The sequence below is a fragment of the Thunnus thynnus genome, chromosome 6 (genome assembly GCF_963924715.1).
Source record: "Thunnus thynnus chromosome 6, fThuThy2.1, whole genome shotgun sequence".
NCBI lineage: Eukaryota > Metazoa > Chordata > Actinopteri > Scombriformes > Scombridae > Thunnus > Thunnus thynnus.
The window spans coordinates 12,351,125-12,369,381 of NC_089522.1; the positions used below are offsets into that span (position 1 = coordinate 12,351,125).

The 18,257-nt window shown below is 39.3% G+C and overlaps 1 protein-coding gene and 1 long non-coding RNA gene across 6 annotated transcripts in view; one reads left to right on the top strand and one right to left on the bottom strand.

The window, feature by feature from the left end:
• Nucleotides 1–17,790, top strand: part of LOC137184264 (pleckstrin homology domain-containing family G member 4B-like) — a 29,734-nt gene extending 11,944 nt beyond the window's left edge. The window contains exons 4-25 of one of the 5 annotated variants that reach the window (XM_067591742.1): nt 26–229; nt 1,304–1,424; nt 1,611–1,704; nt 2,198–2,284; nt 2,690–2,809; nt 2,946–3,044; nt 3,130–3,281; nt 3,606–3,744; nt 4,202–4,324; nt 4,410–4,607; nt 5,475–6,169; nt 6,922–7,368; nt 8,880–9,129; nt 9,476–9,565; nt 10,242–10,568; nt 10,673–10,843; nt 11,062–11,239; nt 11,343–11,459; nt 12,340–12,642; nt 15,438–15,679; nt 15,999–16,057; nt 16,703–17,790. In XM_067591742.1, the coding sequence (XP_067447843.1) occupies nt 26–229; nt 1,304–1,424; nt 1,611–1,704; nt 2,198–2,284; nt 2,690–2,809; nt 2,946–3,044; nt 3,130–3,281; nt 3,606–3,744; nt 4,202–4,324; nt 4,410–4,607; nt 5,475–6,169; nt 6,922–7,368; nt 8,880–9,129; nt 9,476–9,565; nt 10,242–10,568; nt 10,673–10,843; nt 11,062–11,239; nt 11,343–11,459; nt 12,340–12,642; nt 15,438–15,679; nt 15,999–16,037 (4,196 nt within the window). In that variant the 3' untranslated portion in view covers nt 16,038–16,057; nt 16,703–17,790. Of the gene's footprint in view, nt 1–25; nt 230–1,303; nt 1,425–1,610; nt 1,705–2,197; nt 2,285–2,689; nt 2,810–2,945; nt 3,045–3,129; nt 3,282–3,605; nt 3,745–4,201; nt 4,325–4,409; nt 4,608–5,474; nt 6,170–6,921; nt 7,369–8,879; nt 9,130–9,475; nt 9,566–10,241; nt 10,569–10,672; nt 10,844–11,061; nt 11,240–11,342; nt 11,460–11,780; nt 11,960–12,339; nt 12,643–15,437; nt 15,680–15,998; nt 16,058–16,702 lie in introns of those variants that run through there. The other 4 variants (XM_067591744.1, XM_067591743.1, XM_067591745.1 and 1 more) reach the window with 4 other exon arrangements.
• On the bottom strand, nt 13,470–14,870 carry LOC137184268 (uncharacterized). The gene is made up of 3 exons (XR_010928643.1): nt 14,701–14,870; nt 13,843–13,909; nt 13,470–13,551 (listed from the first exon to the last, which is right to left on the bottom strand). It is a non-coding gene; the product is annotated as an uncharacterized lncRNA (long non-coding RNA).
• Nucleotides 17,791–18,257: the final 467 nt, after the last annotated feature.

The window sequence follows — 18,257 nt, forward strand, 5'->3', positions numbered from 1 at the left end:
AACAAGATGTTTTCACTTTCTATAGATGGTGTTCAGCCTGTCAGTGGATCCATAACCAGTAGAAATGGTCTTCAGATGGAGAACATGTCACAGATAGTTCTACCTCCAGCAGCAGAGACACAGAAGAAACCCCAGCCTTCCTCTGCTCGTCCTAGACCTGACCACCTCCCCCTGGGATCCCCGGACCCCAGAGCCCACCCCCTCTATTTAGGAGTAGCATCTCTCACAGGTAAGTTAGTAACATTGACAACCACAATAATCAAAATAATCCGCATACGTTGTTTGGCGGCTTTTAAAATGAGTTATAAAGTTCTTCACAGTACAGAGAGGTACAACATGTAAAAATAAGATTGCATAAAAATTCGGCATTAGATGAATCCTTTATTGCCTACGTAAGAGCAGATAGAGATAATATAACATTTGTCAGTTATACATAAAAAGAGCAAGAAGAAGGTTTTTACAGGGTCATCATAAAATTAAGTGATGTTGAGACATGGAGGAATCACTTTTGTGGCTATTTAATTGTCTTCTCTAATATCTTTGGTATTTCTTTTTTTCTGAAAGGGTAGTAAAACTCACCTATGTACCAACAATTGTTCTGACTCTCTCTGTCTTTCTTTTAGCTCTTTTGTCCTGAATGATTTCCTTTCATGTGCTAGTATCAGTTAGTGTGCCTGCTCTGTCTTTGTCTATCAGGCCTTTGCTGCTTTTGCACTTTTGATTTTATGAGCCTTTTGCTCTTCTTCCATCAAAACTAATCTAATTCTCAATATACAGAGTAACTTTTTTTATTATTTAATATTGTAACTGAACCCTCGGTACTTTCACTGGGGAGTAGAAGGTGTCACAGTTACCTCCACATGCAAAGTTACTACCTTCACTATTGAAATGGAAAGAAGTCTCTCTCGACTCTCAATCAATATGATCACAGAAGTGATAACCTGACATGCCAGATTGCTTGTTACACAGAACCATCTGAGAAGTCGTCTTGGAAACTGTTTGGAAAAGGGCAGGCACTTGCAAAAAATACTTGGCAGGTGATTGGATGAACTATCTGTCTCTCACTGTCTTACCTTGCGAGGCAGCTGGATTAGTGAGATCACAAGATCACACGAGAATCCTTAAAGGACACTGATTGGTCCAAACCACCGGTGGTTCGGACACAAGCACATAACTTGAAACCTGACAAGATGAATGCTCGTGTGATCTCATGATGTCGAGATCTTGTGAAAAAACTTGTGGAGATGCATCAGGTAATTTCTCTGCAGCATACCCTGATCTTTACTCTCTCCCACCCCTTCAGGCGGCAGAGACAGGACAGGAAGGGCAATAGTTGAGCTCTATGGAGACCACCAGGGATGGAGATCAAATGTAACAAGTCAGGAGCTCTTTCATATGCTGCTCTACTTCCACTCTATCATCAGGTAAGATGTAATATTCCTGTGCCAGTAAATCAATGAATAAACAAATCAATTAACCAATCAATCTACCAAAAAGTTGAAACACATCAATTGTACATTTAAAGTCATACTGGAAGGCAGTTTTGGCATCGCTGTGGTACCATCTGTTTTATTGTGTACTAATTTACCTTTTTATCTCTGTATCTAAAGGAGAGAGATCAGAGAAGCTGGGATGACTCTCATTTTTGATGCGAGGAAGACAAATCCTCAACCACAGCTTTATAAAGCCTTGATGACACTTCAGGTAAGAAGCACACAAACCTCTGTGTCACAGCTGACTACAGCAGGTCAGAGTTTATTGTTGTTTGGATGTTAAAGCCTGGCTGAAGTGCTGTTGTTTACAGGCACAATGAGTTCTGAGTGAAATGTCAGTGCTGAATAATGTATCAGCTCCTGAGCCGAGACAACATATCCAGACTTCCTTCAGTTTATTAAATAGTTATGAGAGATGAGACAAAATATTTTTTCCGGCTCTTTTATCAACATTACAATTCATTGCATTGTGAAACACGTGATGACTCAGTTCATAATTACAAGAGTTACACAGTATTCCTGCATTCATATCAGCTCCATTTACTTCATAAAACAGAAAGAGAAATAATCTATCCATTGATATCCACATATTTTTGACTTTTAAAATGCACTCTAATGTATTCAGCAATATCAATTAAAGGGTGTTACGCAAAATCAAGATGCATGACTGTAGTTAAGTAAGATTGAATGTTTAACTGTTGCAGGAGCAGACCCCTCAGGTGGTGAACAGTTTGGTGATACTGGTGGACAAAGAGAGCAGCCTCCGGCCAGAGAGGTGTCCCGGCATCCAGGTCAGATTTTTAATTTATTATAATTTAGTGGAAGACACTGCACAAATTACCGCTGTTTGTTTTCCTATAAAGGATAATTAATCTGAATAATCTATGAGCTTGGATTGCCCTGAATTTTTGTGACATTCATCTTCATGATATTTTGAGTGAAATATGAAATATACTGTATATATTGGATGGATTACTATAAAGTTTGTCATAAAACTTCTTATGTAGTGCCAGCAGCAGGTCAAAGTTTTCACGTATCAAACAAAATATCTCAACATTAAAGTGACCCTTTGGGCTAGGTCAACTAAAATAATAATGAATGATGATGGTCTGGAGTCTTCCTCTTATTCATTTATCGCTGTAGCTATAATAACCTGTTGATGTTACTTCTCCATTTTTTTCCATTTTACCTCAAAGCAGACTGAAGTGGTGACATCGATGAAAGCTTTGTTCAAGCTGGTGGAGGTGAATCACCTGAGCTCCCGCCTGGATGGGACTCTGTCTCACAGCTACTGTGACTGGATGGAGCTGCATCAGGTGAGTCAGTCACCTCAATAAACTATATGTATCTCTCTCTCTCTCTTTCTCTCCCTCTGCTCTGTCTAATCATGTGGTGCACTAGTTGGGTCTTCACTGCTCATGATCGCTCTTGTCCACATCTTTTATGCTCTAGAAACTCTTCCCATTTGTATCTGATCTTCATGAGGCGTCGAGTCTGCTTCTGAGAGCCATCAGTACATTAGAGGAGCCCCGGAGGACAGACACTGCACAGGTACTTCAATGCGTCATATAGTGCTTTCTGATGTTATGTGTTGGGGTTATCATTTGCTGATCTCGATATGTTTTTTGTTTAACAGACTGTGCAGCAATGTATGATGGACCAGAGGACTCTGATGAGCGATGTACTGGAGGACAGCCGATTGGTCAGCCTGCAGAGGGAGGGTGGGGCCATCCTGGCTAGGCTGAGGAAGGAGAGTGACCTCAAATACCCCCACTGCGAGGACCTCAGGTAAACGTTGTAAATGTAAATGTCCTGCTCTTACTCACTATATTTAAATGTACAGAGCACCTCTGTTTGAGTTTTGTGTTTACTCTGCAGTGTGATTCGGGTTTAGCTGTTTTCATGGCCTGTGATATCCTGTGATTGAATATTCATGCTGCTATGAATTAAACCACAAGACTAAAAAAATAGAGTATTTCTGCCAGTGGAAGACACTACACCAGCAAACATTATGAAAAAGTCCGCAATTTAAAGATGAGACACAGAAAAACAATAATATGCATTAGGACTCAATGAAACCACTACTGAAGTATTTCTTTTTCCTACGTCCAGTGATGCAGTGGACTCGGTGACCAGCCTTTACAACCATGTGGAAGAGCAGGCTCACGTCCTCGTGCACAGGTCCAACATATCTCTGGAGCACCTGGAGTATCTGCTGCAACTCAGAGAGATGGAGGGACACTTCACACAGGTACATTATTCCAGATGTTCATCAAATCTGCCGACTGATCTTCAGATGGATGCAACTTACTTTCAAAATACAGTATGTTAGGTTTGGTCATTGTGGTAATGGACCCGTAATGGATCAACCAAGAAGAGATAAACACATTCAAAACTGAAGGAAAACAACAATAATAACAAATGTACCCACCCCAATATGGACAGCTAAGGTCACTAAAATACATGTCATGTGCTCAAGTATAGAGTATACAAAATTAAGATATACATTCAAACTTATAAGTGCAAGCACACCTGTACATGTTCACACACCCTCTATAAAATATCAAGGGTAGTGGACCTGTATGTAAAATAGTAACCAAAATAAGTCACTTTAGATAAAGCACTTTAAAAAGAAATATCCTTGTGTATGTACATGTTCTTACTGAACCCAATATTGTTGTATTGTGTTGCATCTTCATTCCCTACAGATGCAACAGTGGTTTAATGCAGAGGGAGAGCGCCACCTGCTGGAAGCTGAATCAGTCGACGACTCTGGAGACAGAATGGAGCAGATTCTCAACAGCTTCACTGGTTTCCTTATTGAAGCTAATGTGAGTCTAAGTTTGCTCATGGCTGTCATCGTGTCACTGTCTGTTCACTTGTCTTACTCTCTATCTCTCTGTCTCCTTTCTGCAGGACCGTAGACACCATGCCATGTCGTTAGCATCAGACGCAGAGCGGCTCCAGCAGAGTGGGATGTCCTATCCAGAGACGGAGGCGTTCAGGACTCTAGTCTGCACCTTCAAAGCAGGCCTGGAGGACTTCCTGTGCAGGGCAGAGGCGTGCGGCAGGGAGCTGCAGATCATGGTCAACGTGTGTGATTTTTGTGAGCAGGTTGGTGTCAGATAAGAATTCAAGATTCAAGTTCAAGTTCAGTACACATGTAGTACTTTTACTCTGTAGAAACAGACATCTGGCCCAGTCTGACTTTGTTTGTTTTAATTTATGTGTTATTTCATGTTTCTCTTTTGCATATATAGTTTTAGGAAGGAAAGCAGTTATATAGCTATATACTATATAGCTACAGTATATAGGTATATATTCAAATATATAGCCGTAATGTAAAATGATGCAGGGTTGTAATTGACAAATCACACACTAATGTAACTGAGCACCATAGCATAGCAGACCACAGTTATGTTGTTATGGAACAATCAGGAAGATTTAGCATTTAAAATAGCTTTGATACAATTTTTTAATGGTCATTACTTTAGACAGAGATTCATTGGTAAGGTGTGTTCCCATTGAAACAAACACCGTAGTGATGTCACTTTTGCTCTTGCTTTTACTGAGACCATGGAAGTAATTGTCTGTCATGTTTTAAAAGAGTTACTTTTGTATGTGTTTCTTTTATGTAATTTAGTAAAAAAGGCATCACTCCAGCAGTAATCAAAAGTCAGCTCACGTCTTAATTATTTGCTAATCATTTTATTTACTGTACAACTAAAGAACTGACACATCTGCTGATGATTCTGGTGTCAAACAGTATATGGAATTAATGATTTTTCTTTTTAAACAGCAGAAAAACAATTTCACCTGTGCTACTTTTATACTTCAGTAGTTTCAGCTAAGTATAGCATACACAAGTAACATTTCAGTCAAGTAACAGAACATCTGCCTGAGAAATTAAGCTTGGTTTTTAAAAAGAATATTCAGCTTTGTTCTTTTATTAAAAATAAAATCATCTTAATCTCCGAACAGGCTACAGCTCTGGCCAGTGAATGCATTGAGTACCTGGAAGAGAGTCAATCCAGAATCCACACAATTCAAGACCATGATCAAAGTGCAACATCTATCAATCAAACAAACAGTCAGCCAGTACAACACCAAAACCAAGATCCAGGACCAAGCAGTATCTCCCTTTGCTCTGGCACAACCATCACCAGTGTGTTCCAGCCAGGCAATGACAGCTTCATTCTCCAGACTTTCCAAGACAAGTTCCTCCAGTTCAGCCCAGAGAGATTCCAGGAGATGAAGGCCCAGGCCAGCGCCCTGCAGGGCTCCAGGGGTATGCGGGTCTGGAACGTAGCCTGGCTGAGATGCCAGGAGGCCCGGCAGCAGCTTCAGGAGAGGATACAGGAAATAGATGAGGTCTCCCGCCAACAACCACATTCTAGCAGCTGGTGTGAACGTCACTATGTTGATGTGATGAGCACTAATGTTCAGACAGCGTCACCCGGTGGTCAGAGTCTGGTGGTACAATCGACTCCTGGGCCACGGCACCCGCAGTGGGAGGGCATCGTGTCAGGGGCAGTGGATTTAGGGAAGAGAAAGCCGATGCTAGGCAACAACAGCACTAACTCAACAACTATGGCCTCTATCAGCGTCAAACCTGACGATCACAGTGATGCCGGGACCAGCCAGGGGTCAAAGGTCACTCCACAGTCACCTCACAGGTAATTCAACTGCTTTGTTGGTCCGTTCATTTCATTAGACTGTGATCTAACCTGAGAAGTTCATTCACTGTGATTTCTAAAAAGTGCTGAAATATTGCTGTTGGAGAGTAGTGCTTTGATGATGATGCTGATGAATTTGTGATTAGAACAAAATAAATCTACAATTTTATTTCTGCATTTTTTTTTTAGATATTGGATGTAACGCAGTGCCATTTATTCTTATTTTGAGTAACTGAGTATTGTAATATAGATGCATTGTTCCCAGTCACACAAAACCCAGTTTTATTCATTTTTAATGATGTGGCACATAATATCACCAAGTGATTTACAATAAACAAAAACAAATACAACAATCCAAACTATTACAAAAATAAATTCAAGTCAGTCAATCAGTCCTATTCCACATTGTCTGATATGACAGTATCAGATATTTTCTGTATCAACTTTATCCAGCTCTGCATTGATAGTTTCAAGTCTGTTTTTTATGGCTACACCATTTCATCAAATAGAAATGTTTTGACCTTCATTTTATCACTTCACTTTTATACAAAATTCAGCTTGACATATTTGGTATCCTTACAAATTATGTACTGACTGTGCGTCAGCGGTGTTGAAGAGGTTAAGGGCCCTAGCAGCAACCTTGAGCTTCATTATCTTACATCTAATTCTTGAAACACACTAAAGGGCCCCGCTGGAGGAAAGCTCATTAGGTCTGGACTCAGTATTAGTGCTTCTGTGTCATTTTCTAATAGGTCATCAAAGAGAACAGAAAGAGAGACGAGGAGGAGACAAACAAGCAGAGCGAGGAGTGAGAGAGATGCCGCTGCTCTGTCTCAGTCCCACACTGTTGGCTGCCAGTGGTTTCCATGGGGACGAGGTCTTGGAGCGAGGTCGGTGAGCCAAGACTCGTGCGCCACAGGAGTAGCGACAGTGGGGTCGTCCACTCCTCCAGAGCAGCGTGTTCGATCCCCGTCATCCTGCTCCCACCATGGTCAGCCATCTTGTCGGATCCTCCAGGAGGCTCAGAAGTTTCAGATCTCCCGCCATGGCAGCTTCTGCTCAGAGGACTCTTGTATGAGCGACCGGGGCGCCGCTGGGGGTAATGGGACTTTATCCTGCAAACACTCGAGCCTGCCTATTGGGAGATATGAAGGGGCGTTTAGTTTGGCAAGTCCAAAGGAGAGTGCCAGCAATGCCCTGTAAGTTACCATATGTGGGTGAAATTGTATTACTGATAAAAAAAGATCTGATCTTATCAGACATTTGCTTTGCAGTGTAATATTCTGTGAATCAAGTGTCATGTTTTTAATTGTACTAATGTAGTTTTGTGAGTCTTAATGAGATTTCATGCGCTCTTTTCTGTCTCTAAGCTTACACTGAAGTACTACAGGTATTGTTTCTTCTGATTCTCCTCTTGTTCATTTGGTATCATGGATGGATTACTGAACGGGCCTACGGGCACAAACCCTCAATTTTAAGTGACTGCAGTTCCCAACCTTTTTGGCCTGTGACCCTTTTAAATAAAGCAAAGTCTACCTGGGATCCCTTGTCACACATTGCATTGTAAACCAGTTGAACAAAAGAGGACTTATTTTGTTTTATTTGAATGAATTATTTGAATAAATTTGAACTTTTAGGGGATTAGAGGAGATAAAATAGAGTAATTCACAAGGAAAGCTTGAAAAAAAGACAATTTTTGTGCGTCAGAAATATGTTTTTTTTCTTTGTCCTGTCCTGTTCTGTCACCTTGTGACCCCTTAGATTAATTCAACAACCCCTTGCCGGGTGTCCTGATCCCTAGTTGTGAACCACTGATCTAAAGTCAGTGGGCTCAGTCAAAAGTAGGAATATCCAAATCACATCTTTTGGCTCCTTTTAGTGACCCGAGTCCTTTTTGGTTGTGAATACTGTCTCATTTTTGTTTTTATGATTTTGTTCATCGTATGTCACTAATACAGCTGCCCAGCCTATGCTTACACTATGGTAAACCTACAGGAAAGTAAGCAATGTAAATATTGGTAGAAGAGGAGCTGCTACATACAGAAGGTTAGGAGTCATGTTATGTGTCCATGTCCAGCTCGATGCCCTTTCTGATAATCTGTCCATGCCTGGCATGCTTCTTTACTATCACAGTGCATTTAGAAAGAGTAAAATGAAAGCATGTCGCTGTGTCACCAGCTGCAATTTAAAAGAAAATTGGTGATAATAATGCATAACTTAAAATAAGTAAATATCATCAGGGTGAAATTGTATTTATGAAGAATGTACAGTTTTCATTTTGCTCATTTAGGGAACAGATGGCAGTGAAATAATGAATAATTCTAAAATGATTAAGTTAATTTATCAAAATATAACTAATCAATAATCAATTACAGTACAGAAGAAAATAAAATAATGCATTGTGAGAAAATAAAACAAAGTGCTTGAAAACAAACACAAAGTAACAACACAAAAGAGATGTTGTAAAAACCTTAGACTTAAAAATCCCTCCAAAAACTTTCCTAATATTCACTGGATTGTGTTGATGCAGAAAAACCATCATTGGGTATTCAAAGGATGAAGAGATTAAATTAGTTATTTGTAAATACTATTAAAATAGATGTGTCATTAAATACATTGTTAAACTGTGTTTATGTGCTGCAGTATGCTGATTGTCATTCTGTTAGTCTATGTTTGAAATTAGCAGGTATTTGTCTCTTTGTGTTTCCAGGAGGCTGCAGCGTGTCCTGGAGGAGCTGGTGTTCACAGAGAGGGAGTACGTCCGCTCGCTGGGCTACATCCTCACCCACTACCTCCCTCTGCTGGACACACCAGACATCCCCCAGGACCTCAGGGGCAAGCGAGGCGTCATTTTTGGTAACCTGGAGAAGCTCTACGACTTCCACAGCCACTACTTTCTACCAGAGCTGGAGGCCTGCCAAAGGGAGCCCGCCATGGTGGCCCGCTGCTTTCTCAGACATGTGAGTAATAACTGAATAACTTAATAAATGTTTTTATACAATGCCTTAGATTTATTTATAGAGCTCTCATTTGTTGCCGTAGCTTAGTTTTAATCAGATAATGTTCACTTTATTTAGATTATTATTGTGTAATTGAAGTAAATGAAAAAGTTATTTAGTAAACTGGTGGAAAAATATCTAATTGTGATACACTAAACTGAACAGAACTTTAAATAATCGCATCCTTCTATGCAGACGTGCACAGTGACAGGATGATAATGGCAGATAAATATAAAAGCAACAAGTTTAAGTAATCATTCATAACATACATTTTCTAATAATGGTTTAATTTGGCTTCTTTCCACAGAGCGAGAGTTTTGGCCTTTATGCTCTGTACAGCAAGAACAAACCTCAGTCAGACGCCCTGATCCTACACCGTCGCCATGACATCTTCAAGGTCCGTTTATATGTCCTGTCTCTCTCTCAACTGAAACATATCAGTGGTAGAGTTTTCCCACTGTACATGTTTTTGTTGTTGCAGTAAGCTCCACCTTCCTTAGCAAATAGTATCTGTACACCTGCTGACAGATTCAGTTCTCGTCATCAAACCATCCCCTTGAAAACATTTGCCTTTCAGGTAAAACAGTAACTCATACAACACAAGAAAAACCCGACCATCTGATCTGTGCAGTCAACACAGGGAGAGCAACTCATATTTTCTATTATATCTTTAACAGTTTCTAGTCTTGATTTGTTATTACCTGAACACTTGAACCTTAACATTCTCCTCATTTTTTGTTGTGTTGATTTTATACAGTTCAACATTTTTATAGTTTTGTTTTTTCAGAATTACACTGAAGCTACTGTATTTGAAACTACAGTATAGAATGGCTGCACAAAACAAATAGTTTACAAATGTTGCATGTCATATTTGTGCCTATAATTCTACCTGGCATATGTGATGCCCCTGAGACTTTTGGAGTCCTGAGTTCTATTTAAAATGAAGTTCTGTGGTGTTTGAAATAGGTTTTTACACATTAACCTGTTTGGTGTACAGTTGACACAGCGTTGCACAAGGACATATATTTTCAGCTCTGGCTGCAGTGGTCATCCCACTCCTCATCCCCTCACAGAAAAAGCAGCAGGAGCTCGGGGACATGATGGACCTTTCATCGTATCTGCTGAGGCCCATCCAGAGGATCAGCAAGTACAGCCTCCTGCTGCAGGACATGCTGGCTCTGGCTGGCTCATACAGGCCAAAAGACATGATCCAGGATCCACTGCACACATCTAGTGTGTGCGCACAAACTGTATGTGGCCCCAGTGTGTATGTGCCTGATCTGACTAGCAGTGAGAGGGAACGGGAGAGGGCTGAGATCCAGGCTGCTGCAGAGCTGGTTCGGTTTCAGATGCGGCACGGTAATGATTTGCTCACCATGGATGCCATCCAGGACTGTGATGTAAGCTATTTAAATGGTAGATAAGATTAACTTAAAGCAATAATTTGATGAAGTTAAAAGTCTTCTTTTCTTTCCTGCTCTGCTGAACTTTTCTCTGCTCTCAGGTGAATTTGAAAGAGCAGGGCCAGCTGATTCGCCAGGACGAGTTCACAGTTTTCTTTAGAAAGAAGAAATGTATCCGCCGCATCTTTCTCTTTGAAGATCTCATCCTCTTCAGCAAGACCAAGAGGACAGAAATTGGAAACGATGTTTATGTCTACAAGCAGTCATTCAAGGTCTGCTTACACCCCTGTTTTTCAAAAGGCTGTTGGAACCTTAATATGCAACCTTTAATTTTGCTTTTTAAAGTACATGTTCTACAAGCAACTTCACAGGTGTTTTAGTTTAGGGCTACCCATCACAGCATACAAAGTTGCCTAGTGAAGCTTATAAATGTGTGCCTCCTAACCATATATAATAATTTCTACTGGTGTCTCTTTGTGTTTTCTTGCAGACGAGCGACATTGGGATGACCCATAACTCTGGTGTGAGTGGTCTGTGTTTTGAGATCTGGTTCCGCAGGAGGAAGAGTGAGGACACCTACACTCTGAAGGCCTCCAGCATGGAGCTGAAGAAAGCGTGGACCACCGACCTGGAGAGGATTCTGTGGGATCAGGCCACTCATAGTAGAGGTAGCAGCAACACAACAACATAACTTTTTTATATAATACTTAAGAGATTCCACAGTGCTTTACAGGTTTAAAATATATATTGTGAATACACTTTATGTTCCAGAGCTGCGTATGCAGGAGAGGGTGTTCATGGGAATGGGCCGCAAACCTTTCATGGACATTCAGCCCAGTGATGCTGCCATCTGTGACCGAGCCATCAGCTGTGCCTTGCCTGGGAGAAGTAAGGAACCGCACACATCACATTTATCATTACCCAACAGGGCTTCAGATCTTTGTTGAAATGTCTCTGGTAAATTACGATATTAATTTGAAAAAAGTGCTTTAAGTCACGCCAGCAGAGTGGCTCCTGGGATGGATGGATTGCCATGAAATTCTGAACATTCATGGTCCCCAAAAGGATGAATCTTATTGACTGCTGATATGCTGACTTTTTCTATAGCATCACCATAAGGTTGACATTTTCAGATTGAGTGAGACATCTAAACAACTACTGGAATGATTGCCATAAAAAAAATTATACACACATTCATGTCCCCCTCAGGATGAATTGAAAAAACTGGTGATCCTCTGACTTTTCATCTAGTGACATCATCAGGTCAAAATTTTAATTTGTCCAATACCTCAGTTTTTGACCAAATACCTGCAAAACTAATGACATTCACATCAGCTTCAGCTGTATTTTGTGTTTAGAGCAAATCAGCAAATGTTAGCATGCTAACATGCTATACTAAAATGGTGAACATGGTAAACATCATACCGGCTAAACATCAGCATGTTAGCATTGTAAGCTTGTTAGCATGCTGACGTTGGCATTTAGCTTGAAGCACTGCTGTGCCTAAATATAGGCTCTCTGGGGCACTAGTGTGGCTGTAGACTTATTGTGTCCTTGACATTGTTACATAGATTTTACTTTTTAAAAAGATATTTTACTATTTTTAATATCTTTTGCATTTTGTTGTTACTTTTAACTAAACAAGTTAGCTAACAAAGTGACTAAATGTGACAAAACTAAACTGTAGTCCAGAAATAACTCCAACAGTCATGCTCGTGCGCTCATTGCTCACTGATCCAGCTAATAATCTATTTATGTGTGTTGTCAGTCCCTGTGGCGTGTTGTTCACACAGAGGCTTAGAATATACACGACCACACTCTATTGGTTCTGGCAGCACCACCTCCACCACCCTCAGCCAATCATCTTCCTCCTCGGGCCGGGGCTCACTGCCTCCTGCTGGTTATCCTGGGAACCAGTCACAGGGAGTGGAGACCAGTGCTGCTGTCTGCTCCTCCCCTGAGGCTGTCACTGACAATGAACTCAACAACCATCACCTTCATCAGCATCATCTTCACCATGACTGTGAACGCTGGAAAACAATCCATCACCCTCTGAGTCAGTGTATTTTAGGTGTAAATCACATTTTTGAAGTTGACTCCTTAGCTCAATGGATCAGATCTTAAATAAATACCAACATCTGGTGGTAGCATTAAGAATGACACTGTGACAGATTCGCACCATATCTTAACATTTTTTCCTCAATGAACTATTCGTTTTTGCTGCCATTTTGGATTTGTGGACTTAAACTGACTTATAAATTTAAATAAGTAATTACTCCGTAGTTACAGTCTAATCTTTTGTACTTATGGTGTAACAGTGCAGTATGTATATGTAGGTACAGGGGAACAAGAAATTATGGAATGAGGTAACAATTTGAGAACTTACAAAGAACTTATACTGTGGTTATTTTTAATTACCAAGTAGCTATTCTTTTATTACAGCGTATGTATGACCTATTGAGCAATAATCTGGAAGTTTAGGAACAATTTAGCGAGAATTTATACTGTAGTTATTATTTAACTACTTGGTACCTATTCTATTATTACAGGGAACAGTATGACCATGAAACTGAGAAACATCTGGACGTTTCAGGGAATGGAATGATGACTTCTGCAGCACGTAATAAATACTATATGATTTTATTTCAAAATGACCTTAGTACCAACATATTACCAACAAATAGGCAAACCACATTGTTCCTTTATAATTTTGGGGTACTTAAAATAACTACAGGGTACATCTGTGCATTTACTTCAGAACAAAGGTCCAGGGTACAGTGTCTTGTTATGCATACTGTTGGACTCTGAAGACTGTCTCAACTGTTCACCTCACCATTAAACTTCACTACTGGATGCTGGTTTATGGCCTGGTGGTTCTGCCTGCCATCGAATTCACCCACCCTAGATGTCACTGACTTGTGTTTTGGTGTAAACACATGTTGACAATTTTGAGGTCCTTAAAATGTTGAAAGTCTTCTCCCTGGTAAATAAATACAAATATAGCAAGATAAAACATTAGGTATGAATCACAACATATATATTTGTAATATGCTCTTCTGACAGCAAACTGGAGTTAATTTAGTTTGTTCTTCCATGTTCTCACATTGTTCTCTGTAGTTACAGAGTAAATTATATATATGTGGTGGTGATTCACCCCTTGTTACATGTAGTTACAGATAAAGTGCAGGGTATGTGGACTGTAATCTAAAGCACTGTTAGTGTTCTTGCATTGCTTTGTCATTTTGTTCTTCTTTTTCATCTTCCTTCCTACTTCTGATGAAGATGACAGGGTTGAGGTTGATGGGAAAGAAGCTGGTGCACTGTGGCCATATGTTGACCTTAGAGAGAAAAAATGTTAGTGTCAGTCTCTTGACCGTGATTTATAGTGTTAGATATCTGAATTTTTGACAGTTATGATCTCTCTGACTTGGTGAGAAGCCATAAGAATCAAACTGTTGGCCACACAGCCAGAAAGCCATCATGGCTACCATTCTAGATTTGAATAAATATTATAACAATATTAATGGGCTATGTAAGGCTATACAAGAAATATAACTAACTAAAATCAGAGTGTTGTCTCCAGTTAGCCAACAAAACATTACAAATATGTGGGACAATAATAATGGAAAAGTTTAAGCTCATTTCCAACTATCTGGTGGGACATGCTTGTGACAACAGTAGTCATCTGGCAATAAAGCATAAAATCAGAAGCATGGGCAGTTTTCCCTTTTATTTTATTTGACAAAGCCTAAATGCAGCATAGGACATGTTTGATATGTTGATAATTGCCAGCAAAGTAATCTCAAATTAATATAAACTCCAATGAGTATGTGTTGAAAGTTTAGCCAGTGCAGTAGCAGATTAGCTTAGTGTAGGTTGCTGTGTGAATAAAATCACCCGAACATGTTTTAGCTTCTGTAAGACACAAACCCACAAGTAATGTATTGTATTGAATGTAATGACATCACTTTTAGAGGAATTATTAGTATTAGCTTGTAAAAACTGCAGGGTAGCACTTTGTTCCTTTGGCGGAGCGCACAGCATTAGCTTGGATGTGAACGTCTGGTAGCTAACAAATAATTGTCAAGCTAACAGTCCAACAGCACTATATATTCAGATTATTACTCACGGTATGTTTGCTGTAAAGTAGGTTAGCAGGGAACAGATTGGGTGTGTTCCTTCATCTCACCAGCATACGCCTGAAGGGTGAAGGGTGAAGGGTGGGTGAGCGGAGAACCTTTTCCATTTCTTTATAGAAAACACTCCGTCGCTCCCTGCTGTGATCTGATGTGAATGAAGCGTATCCATTCAAATCACAATGAACTTTGATGACACTAATGTAAAAGGTTACAGATCTCAACTGTGATAAAAAAATAACAGTACTCTTGCATTGTTATTGTCTTTATGGCATTTAATTTTTTTCCTATCCAAATCTTTGTCACTTATTTGATTTATACTTTGTAGTTTGCCTGTTACTGCAGAAATCATCACTCCATCTTCCCTGAAACGTCAAGATATTTGCTCAGTTTTATGATCATGGTACCCCATAGTATAAAATATAACTACAGTATAAATTCTTCCCAAACCTCCAGATTATTGCTGAGTAGATTGTACATACTTTGTAATAAAAGAAAAGGTACATGGTTGTTACACAATAACTACAGTATACGTTCTGTGTAAGTTCCTGATCTGTTACCCCCTTATTCCATAACTTCACATCTTGTTCCCCTGTACCTACATATATGTATTGTAGTAATTACACTGTACATTACAGGCTGTAATCTAAAGCATTACAGATATTCTTAATGTGTAAAGTAATATACAAATCTCAACTTTCAAGGTCTCTCAAATGTGTTTCTGCTTTAGTTGACAGCTCTGAATCATCTGGAGAATGCATCAACCCTTTCAGCAGCTCAGACCATAGCTGTCTGTCTGCCCTGGGTGGAGAGGTAGTGGACGACTCCTCTTCGTTCAAATCCCAGAGTTCAAAGCCCTGCCCGCCACTTCGTCGGACCCCCAGCTTGAGGAGAAACGGCTCACCAGTGGTTACCAGAAAGAAACTAGGTGTTGCCCCCAAACCTCCACATCAGGCTGATGCTCAGGTACAGGTGAGGGTGTAATGATGTAACCTGGTGATTTACTGTATGTATGAACTTTACGCAATGGGTCAGGATTCAAAATGTTGTCAATCAGATGTTGTTTGTCTAGCAGCTTTAAAGGTTTGAATGTGTGTTAGTGCCAAGAAGAAAGCCTAAATAGTACGTTCTGTTCCTGAAAAAGAAAACTTTTCTTATAGCACACTGAAGGCATTTTTCATTTCCCAAAACAGATGAATTAGCATTATTTACTACAAGCTACAAGCCTATGCTATTGGGTTGTTCTGGACCATTTTACTGAAGTATAATGAAAACATTTTGTTAATTGCAGGGTGATGAAATTATAATCGGAAAATCAACAGAAGTTTGACCCTGGATTCTCTGGAGGAGGTAAGCATGTCATGTTCTTTTATTGTTGCCATTTACTACTTGTTGCTATCAGACAAAAATCGCTCCAATATTTTTTTGCTTGAGGAAATTATCATTTTTTAAATATTATTCAAAGTTGAAATGCAAAGAAGAAAACATACAGGTAAAGTGGAGGTATAAGAGTCAACACAACTGAAGACAAAACAGTTACAGGTAGTTAGTTAAATAAAACAGTTACTTTGCTTAGAAAGGTTTAGATAAAATCAAACAAATTCACAATTCTTGCCATCAAGCAACCCTCTTCATTTTAAAAAATACATCAGAGTTCCTATTTTACAAAGAATTTCTCTCAATTTTGTAAAGTAGCAGCAAACTCAGCTTATCTTGTGTTGATGGAAGGATGGGAGGATCTCTAGTTCATGAGGATCAGTCTTTTTGTTGCTACTGTTCACAGCTTCAGGAAGCTTTGATCCATCACTGACAAACACCGGGAATTCAGAACAGCAACATTGATTCAGCAATGATTTGTGTTTTTTTTAGAATATCATAATTAAAGATCTCTACCAGTAGCTGTAATGGGACAAGATGATAATTTATTCTAGGATCTACTTTCTTCAGCATCAGTATCATCATCAATGGCCTCTGGTGCCTTAAATATTATTGCAGATTATCGTTGCACTGAAGCTGTTCAGTCCTGTCGGAGGTCTTCTGGTAATCCTGCAGACGGAGGAGTGAAAAAAGTTACTTTTTGCAGCTACACAGTCACAAGGCTCTGTGTGCACCTCAGTCAGAGACTGCTACATGGAAAGATGGATCAGTGATATGGGGGACAGATTCGTCATGGCCCAGACCACCAACAGTTCAAAATGCATGGAAATGAACTTGTGTACAAAACACACAAAAAACTTTAAGAAAAAAAATGAATCTGTTTTTCTGATTGTTTTCAGTAAACTATATGTGTTTTCATATGGGGAACTCTGTTTCCTGTCAAGTTCACCTACATATTGTGAGTGACTAAATGACTATATTGTTTATTGGCGTATAGTATGTTTATTTATATAGAAATTTAGTCATGAGCAGCATGTGTTTGTGCCACTCCACAACAACATAGGATCATGAGGTCTGGGGATATATTTTTGGGGATTCTCTGTGCTGTGCAATACAGTTACTGATATGCAGGGATCAATGTTGTATTTCATCTTGTCGTGGAAACAAACAGCTTGTTTAGAACAAACACAAAGGTCCAGAATCTGAATTTGTGGGAGACCACATCAGTCCAGAGATGGAAGTAAAGTGTCTCTTTTTGTGTCTCATGCTAGCAGGCAAAGCTTGAGAAGTGATAATGTATCATCATCCTCTTGACAGCTGAATTACATTGTATTGGTTACAAAATAACAAGGAAAACTTAATGGAGTCCAGGATGAAGTTCAAATATCTCCAGCAGGCATCCACTGGCCATAAGCCCAGGACTAGCAGAAGACCATGACTTAATGTTGATGACCATAAATGGAAACAAACATGTACATGTGTACAGATACAGAAATTTGATAGTGTAGTGATTAATATATAGTCATTCATAGATAAAAGTATTTTTATTTCTCCTACCTTTTAATGTGTTTTTGTTTATTTCTTTCTGGCCAATTTTTTTTTTTTACCTCTGCTGCAAGAACATTTACATCTACATCTTGTATTTAATAATTTATCAGAAGGGATAGACCACTTTCTAACTGCAAAACCCATTTACATGTCTAAAACAGCACATCACATTGGGATTTGAAGTACTCTGTAATTATTACAGTTATTGCAGGGATAAAAAAATCTTCAGAGACTTCTATATAATTATAATTGTGTACTAACAAACAGTATATGACTACATACTAGCAGTCAAAAAAACACTTAACTGTTATTTAGGGTCCATTATTGTTTCCAAACTGATCAATGTATCAGCTTCACCCTCATGAAAAAGACCATTACATAAAATGAAGTATCTTATAATCCTTCTTAATGTATTTTTTTATGTTTTCTTTACAAACATTTGATGAAAAGTGATTTTTGTAAGCTCTGTGATTTTATGTGTGTGTGCAAAATTTACAGTAAACAGATTGTAATTGGATCTTGGAAAAACTGAGGCCATGATGTTGATTTCTGTTTGTTTTCTTGTAAAGCCACTAACTTTTTACAATATGGCAGATACATGTTTTGTTTTCTATCACTTTCTTTA